The sequence below is a fragment of the Papaver somniferum genome, chromosome 10 (assembly GCF_003573695.1).
Source record: "Papaver somniferum cultivar HN1 chromosome 10, ASM357369v1, whole genome shotgun sequence".
Lineage (NCBI taxonomy): Eukaryota > Viridiplantae > Streptophyta > Magnoliopsida > Ranunculales > Papaveraceae > Papaver > Papaver somniferum.
Genome location: NC_039367.1, coordinates 42231770 through 42239815, shown reverse-complemented (window position 1 = coordinate 42239815; position 8046 = coordinate 42231770). Strand labels below are relative to the sequence as shown.

Here is an 8046-nt window from a genome sequence, read left to right as displayed (position 1 = left end):
CAATGGGCTATGGAGAATTCATAATGGGGAAATTAAGTTCATTCACCACAAAGAATATACGACGTTGTACCGACGTGCTCAGAGGTTCATTGACGAACATTTGATGTGTCGAATTCTAGAATTCCCATACTGAATCCTATATATGTAATGAGCTAATTTCGTAAACTATGTAATGAATATTTTGTTTATGAAAGTATGTGTGGACATCCATAAACACCGATTTCACCAATCAGTTTATCTGGGTATTGAAACAACCCGATTCTGGGTTTATATCATCATTTGAAAAAACTCAACCCAGAATCGGTTTACAACTATACTAACATCAACCGATTTTGGTTCGAGTTTTAAAAAAAAAATTAAAATTTTTTCAAGTTTTGATGATGAATTAATGGTAGTTGATTTCAAGGTTGTTTTGCCATTTAATAAAATAGTTGGATAAGGGGTTATCCATTTTACTTCAAAATATTCTTTTTTGTCTTGTAGTCGTAGGCCCCAATAATCACACTAGGCCCCAAACTAACCAGGAAATAGATGACCTGTTCATTTTTAAATTTTGTCCCACTAATAGGTAACATATATCTTAAATAAGGGAATATTTCTAAAACTACACTTTTAATTGATTATTGTTAGTATAAAAAATATGTATAATTTCATAGCCATGTTTATATTCGTTAGTAGGTTTATTAAAATGCTTTTCAATGGTAAAGAGTTTACGAATATCCGTGGTGTAGTTTGAGAGATAAGTAATTTCAAAATTTTACTATTTATTATCCATAACGGTATAATTGTAATAGATATATACTCCATGCTCTTCCCTATCTTAAGAATTGTGCAAATTTTAACTAGTTCATCTATTTAGAGCATCTCCAACAGGAGTTTCCAAAATTCCTAGATTTCAGGCCACCTAGGATTTTTACAATTTTTGCAAAAAAAACTTCTCCAACGGAGATGTGAAGCAAAATATCAGGATGATTTGGTGTGTTAGTTGTTAAGACATCCTTTAATCCATCCTCTAGTTTTAGAGGTTCTTGTACATGATGTGATAAATCTAGTCAAAATATCTAACCAATCAAATTAATGGTAAATCAATCGAAATTAGTTCAACCAATTAGATAAATACAACTAAATTTCAATAACAATCTACACATCTTCCGGTCGGAGATAGTGTCTCTCAAATTCCTAAAATGTAGGAAATTTTGGATTTCACATTTTGTAAGGATGCCTTTCGATACAAATATCACGTAGGATACACATCACAACCCATTAGAGATGCTCTTAGGGACGAAGGGACTACTACTATTATATATATATATTTTATTATATACAAAAAAAATTGTCCCAGGTGATAATGTAAGGATAAAAGTGTGAAGGGATGCCAAAACCATTTGGCCATCCTGTCGGTTTCCAAAAGACGACACGCAACTCAGTATGGTCGTAAAATTGTCCGTGGTGTGGAAACATCCATTTCAAGGACGAATGCCAAAGAATGATGGTAACACAGTTCTTTCATTTATTTCAGTCTTGTCGTTGGTTAGTTTAGTTCGTAAACACACCCCTTTGTTTTCTCTCCTCTGCCCTTAATCCTCAGTCAGCAGCAATTTTGTATCTGAATTTCCTCCAGTAGCTTCTCAATTTTCCTGAGTGATTTCTACAGATGGTTTGCTTTTAGGATATTTTTAAGGGTTGGTGGTGAGTTAGATAAAGATTTCAATATCTTCATGTGTTCCGTATGATGTAACGAAAAGGGTTTTCTTTTTAGGCTTCTCTCAGTTAAGATTTTAGATTTATAGAGTTTTAGGTTGGTGATGAAAAGAAAATTAAAAGGATGAAGGATTTCCCAGGGACACCTGGGACTTTTACTGCACTTACTCTTAGGGTTTTGCAGTTTTCATTTGCAGCAGGTTCAATTGTGTGTATGACAACTACACCTGGTTTCTTCGAATACACAGCTCTCTGGTATATCTTTACTCTACTACTTTGTAATGCGCTTTTTTGTGTAGTTAGAATTTTGCCTATAGATATAATTTTCAATGTGAATTGGTTATTTGGATAACATGAATTAGTTAAGCCTCACTATCGATGTTGTCATAATGTTTTGTTCGATTATCGGGAGTTTGGGTAGTCTGATTGTTAGAAAATGTGTTGGGAGTAAGGTACTTTTCTAGTTCCTCGCTTAGTAGGTTGTTCTGATTAGTATCGGGATCAATGCATTGTGTCAACTACTAAGCCATTCTCATTAGTTTGGGGATCAATGTGTTGTGTCAACTTGATAAGTAGCAAGCGTAAACCAAGTTTATAGTGCGTAAGGTGGATTTGTATCATAACTAGTGTGTCCATAGAAGAAAGTTAAAACTTATAGTTGCAGATCCAGTATACACCATTAGTCCTATATATGCCGTTGAATCGTCATGTCAGAATTCTTTTTGACCCCATGAGGATTTGATTAATCGAGTAAAAAGAACGAGTTGGCATATTATCCATTTTCCTACCATTCCAAGTTTACTACCACCAGGTTGAAAACAATAGTCACAAAGAGTAAAATCTGGAAATCATTCGGAAGAAATTGTTGGATATCTTATTCGTCCTAGTCATCTGCACATCCCACTAGTTGGTGGTCATGGCTATTATCCTAACAAAATATTGATATTATCAACCTTCAATGTCAAATTGACAAACCTCATATTTGTTCTATTTCTATGTTGTGTCTATGTCGGGATCATTAATATCGACTACCAAGGGATCATTAATATCGACTACCAACATTGTATCCTGCAGCTATTTGATTGCATCAATGGGTTTGCAAGTTATATGGAGCTTTGGGATCGCATTATTTGATGCAAAAGCATTGATTACAAAGAAGATCCTTCACAATCTTGTTTTGGTTAGCCTCTTTGCGATCGGGGACTGGGTCAGACTCTAATAAGTCTTTTTCCTTCTCACTTATGGTTTTTGGTCCGGCAACAAACTTATTTTGCATCAAATTGAGGCCTTATCTGATGGTTACTGATTAATGATACAGGTTACAGGAATGCTGTCTCTTGCAGCTGCATCAGCTTCTGCTGGATTACTTATTTTGTATTTCAGAGATCTAGGAAAATGCCAAAGTGACTGCCTGAAATATTGGATGTCCATCACCCTAGCTTTCATGAGTTGGGTAATGATTGAAATATCTTCTCTTATAATGTTTTGGCTTTTGGCTGCGGGTTAGCCCTTTAACAGGGGCTCGTGGTTTCTCATTTCTCTAATTGTAATGCACTTAGTGTACGGAAATGTAGAGAGAGAACTTGTGTTCAGAAAGATAAAGTGAAAAATACTATACTCCATAGTTCATTGTAAACTACAGTTGATATATGCCTATATATGTTCGACTTTAGTACCCTTGTTCTTGATGATGAACATGGATAACAGTCAAACACATACATCATGTTAGAACTTTAGTGACGGCGAACATGACCAGCAAATTCATATCCTAATGGAGAGGTCACAAATGATAAATGGTTCATGGTTGCATTTGGTACTTGTTCATTGGTCATAATTTACAGGTGAAAAATCAGCCTGCCTTGAATCAGCACCATCCTTACGGCCATTTAATACTAGTAGGATCCAAAAGTGGAAGCCAACTTGGTATTCTAATTTTCTGATTCATGCCCAGAGTTTTTCCTTTCCGGAGCCAGGAAAATGTGGAGATAAATCTACCAAAGCGACTTGGAGAGTGGACTGAATCGAGATAAGGTTACACCAAAATTTTTATCATTCATGGGAAAAATCTCATCACGAGTGCGAATAGTGTTGAGCCTCAAGTACCTTTGTTCGGGTGACTCGTTGGGTAGGTTCCTTGGCTAGCAAGGGAGAGGTACCACCCCAATGGTTTGTACCCAAAGCGCTATGGCAAGTATCAAAGCGCTGAAAGATCTTGGGGTAAACAAGCAAAGAAACTTTAAGCTGCAATTAAGCTGCGAGTTTCAACCCATATGAAGTCTGTCCGAAGCTGTTGCCCTTCCGCCACTTCCTTCCGCCATTAGGTGGCATTGATCTTGGCTATTGATTCAACAAGTGAGATGATGCTGGGAAAACATGTTGCCCATTTATGTGTGTTATGTGAGATGGTGGACAAATTTGGGGTAAGGATAGGAATTAGGGGATAGGAAACAATTTTGAACCCCTCCTCCCCCAACCCCCAAGAATCCTCTGCCTGTCTGCCACTCTCATGTTACTACTACAGTCGCCAGTATGGTTCAGTGGTATAATTATTGGCCAATCGGAAAAATTAGAATGACTTATTGATAGAAAATTTATTACGAGAAATTAATGGGACATCAGCAAATTTAGATTGTTGGATGTATTTCTGACTCTAAATCACAGCCACCTCTTACTAGAGTTGGCTTTAGCTATCGACTAATTTTATGCGAGGGTATATTTGGAGTTTGGACGCCTCCTTGTGACTAACTTAGCCACGAGCTCACGATCTGCTTTATTGTACCAAAAACAAAAACACGGTGTCCCTTATTTATTTTTATTTTTTTTTGCTTAATCACATATATTTTTATTAAAATGAAGAGCCAAAATACAAAATGTTTCTTATAAAAAGGAGCTTACGGAATAATAAACAAAGGATGGAACTCAAATGAACAGGCTAGCAAATCCTATAATAGACAATATTGAGCATTTCAACTCCTTTTAAGAAACTGGGCCTTCCATTATGGATTATTCTTTCACCAGCTCTCAGGCCTGCTCCTCTTTTGGCTAGATCATCTGCAGAAAAATTAACTTCACGGAAACAGTGTTGAAAGATGATGTTCTCCGAATTTTGCTTTGCATTTAGCCATCTTGCTCTAAACATCCAAGGAACACAATCATTGCAGAAGTCATTAATAACAGTTTTTGAGTCTGATCTGATTATTACCTTTTGAGCTTTCAACACAAAAGCCCATTCAAGTGCATAGATCACTGCAAGAATCTCTGCTATATAGTTTGTTGCAGTCCCTACTCCCCCTGACATTTCTCCAATGACCTCACATGAAGAATCCCTGGCAATGATACCAAAACCAGCTGCACCAGGATTACCAAATGAAGAGCCATCACAACAGAATAATATAAAATTTTGATCTGGGGCCTTCCAAAAGCATTCTTTGATGTAACTGTATTTGATTTGTCTAACACCCAGTTGGAAAATATCAATAATATGCTGATCATAGCTTTGTCCCCATTTGGTGTCTTTCATCCTGAAACCACCCTCATATACAAATTGCCATATTTTTCTTTTAAATTCATTGAGCTGAGGAGATTTTTCTTCAAAGAGCTTCTTGTTCTTTTGAAACCACAGTTCTTTTATAATAGAGCAAGCAACAATCATCCATACTTCTTTACTCAGAGGACTCTTGTGGTGAGCTAATTTGCAGACATCAATAAAGGATTGAGGAATCTCAAATTCAAAGATTGAACAGATCCAAGCCCATGCATTTATACTAAACTGACATTTCCACAGTGTGTGTTCCATACAGTCTTGCTCTGCAGTGCATATGCAACATCTTGAGACTACTTCAAAACCATTCTTTATCATCACTTTATCATCCACATAAATTTGTTGTTGTAGTTTCCAAATATTGCTTGCAATAGCTGGATGTAAAAATGGTTTCCATATGTAAGCAGGCCAATTAACTTTTGGTTCTCTTGACCTAATTCTTTCCACAGCTGCGGATGTTGAAAATTTGCCTTTTAAGTCAGCACTCCATACCATAATATCCAATCCACCACTAACATCAGGGAGAGTAGTTGAGTTAAAATATTGCACCAGTTCATCAGGAATGCTCTAGGTCTTGCCATCAAGTAATTCACTTACCTTCATGTCAATGTTGCTTTTAACAAAATTGTTAAAGCCAATATCATTTATGAGAGGCTTATCACCTATCCAAGTATCAAACCATACTGATATTCTTGAGCCATCACCAATGCACCATCTGACTTCATCTTGCAGTGTAGACCAAGCCCATTTCAGTCCAGGCCAAACAGATGATTGCTTCTAATTTGTATTTCATTGACCATTTTTATCTGTATACTTTGCAATGAAAAACATAGCCCATTCTTCTTTTGAGTTTAAAATTCTCCACATCATTTTCATTAGCAATGCTTTATTTATTGTTTCCAATCTTCTTATGCCTAATCCAACTTCACTAAATGGTGTGCACACCTTTTTCCATGCCAATGTTTTGAATTTTCTGACATCTGCATCCCCTGACCATAAGAAGTTTCTTATGATTCTTTCATATATCTTAGTCACTGAAGCTGGCCACTTATAAATTGCCATGTTGTATATGGGCACACTACTCAGTATTGATTTGATTAATACCAACATGTCCTGAAAAGATACCAGTTTACCCTTCCACACAACTAATTTGTCTTGAAGAATTTCTACAATGGGACATACCATGGATACTGTGACTCTACCTGGAGCAAGCAGTACTCCAAGATATTTATCAAGAAATTTAGCTACACATATTTAGTCTTCCACTAATAATATGTTTTTGTGCATTACTTACTCCATCTATGAAACACTTGCTTTTTACCCTATTAATACATTGCCCTGAACTAGACTGGTATTGATCAAGCAGTTTCATAAGATTTTGTAGACTTTTTTTTAGCTCCATTACAAATATAAACACATCATCAGCAAAGAATAGATGGGTTGGATGAATACCTTTTTTTACCACCATAGGCATGATTTTTCCTTCATGAACCAAATGAGAAATATTTCTGCTCAGCACATCTTCCATTAGAATGAATAATAAAGGTGATGAATCCACATGGTCCACCATTCACCATTATAGAAATTCTTGCAGAGTTGAGAATATTTAATAACCATTGACACCAAGAAGCAGAGAAGTCATATTTAAGCAGAACTTTAACAAGGAACTCCCAGCTGACAGCATCATATGCTTGTGAAATATCTAATATCAGTCATACATTTCCCCCTCTTCTCTTTTTCTTCATTTCATTGATCATTTCAGATGCTAAGAAAACTTGTTCATGGATGTTTCTCCCTTTGATGTAAGAAGTTTGTTGGGGAGATACAAGCTTTCCAATTATAGTACTCATCCTTGAAGTAATTAGCTTAGTAATAATCTTGAAGAGACATTGCTTAATCCAATGGGCCTGAATTGAGCAGCAGTTTTTGCACCTTGACATTTTGGCAGTGTTGATAATGGATTTTCATTTGAGGCTAAAATTGTAAAAGCCAAAATTACGCGCTGACATCCTGCAAAGGATAAAGCCACTAATAAAATGATGAATACTTCTTCACTTCGCTAATTCATCCAGGTTGGAGCATGTAGCAACAATATCTTATACCCTGTGAATTTATAACGTTATCAATTAATACATGACTAGCCTTGTATTTCCTGTTCCGCTGAACTCTCATTATTAGTGCGGCATGACGACTGAGTGTTGCTCTCAGCAGAGTAACATGAATCTCCAAACATTGATAATGAGGTATGCACGAAATACTCGTACAGGCTACATCTCTCGGTGTGTTATACTAGCCCGATTAAACATATTTGAATATGGATTGTCCATATCAGTCTCAGAAACAATCACGGCCACACAAGTCGGCCGCACGATTTAACTAGCCTAGACGATCCTCAGCAGGAGCAGGCTACTACATTAATGACCACCAGCAGGCCCATTTATGCCCTGGTCGGTCGAATACCTACCATGCCTCCCAAACTACCACCGAACACCAGCTTGAAGTTGGATGTCCAGACTGGTATGGAGCAGCTTGGAGGAATCGTACAAACAAAGTCCGCCTATGGCAGTATCAAGTTCATCACCTCCGTCCAACTTCACCGGCGTGGTTGGACGGCGTGGATCATCCCAAAGTCGGTCGAACAAACGTTGTGGTGTACACCAGCGGACCTTCTTCCTACCTGCATGACCGACTCTTCCTTAACCTGACCAGATTGCAATATACGTTTGTCCGAAGTTGTGTCAGCGTGAAGAATTGAGGATCGCAGGAAATTCCACTAAAGGTCCCAAATTGATCACGACCATCCA

At 37.1% G+C, this 8046-nt stretch overlaps 2 protein-coding genes across 2 annotated transcripts; one reads left to right on the top strand and one right to left on the bottom strand.

Annotated features, from left to right (window-relative positions):
- The first annotated feature begins 1527 nt into the window (after nucleotides 1–1527).
- On the top strand, nucleotides 1528–3373 carry LOC113318902 (CASP-like protein 5B3). The gene is made up of 3 exons (XM_026567183.1): nucleotides 1528–1956; nucleotides 2776–2908; nucleotides 3020–3373. Exons 1-3 carry the CDS (start codon nucleotides 1826–1828, stop codon nucleotides 3206–3208), a joined length of 453 nt encoding a protein of 150 aa, XP_026422968.1. The 5' UTR covers nucleotides 1528–1825; the 3' UTR covers nucleotides 3209–3373.
- Nucleotides 3374–4633: 1260 nt separating this feature from the next.
- LOC113315567 lies at nucleotides 4634–5737 on the bottom strand. Its single transcript, XM_026563830.1, has one exon. The coding sequence runs from the start codon at nucleotides 5735–5737 to the stop codon at nucleotides 4634–4636; it is 1104 nt and encodes a 367-aa protein (XP_026419615.1).
- Between the last annotated feature and the right edge of the window lie 2309 nt (nucleotides 5738–8046).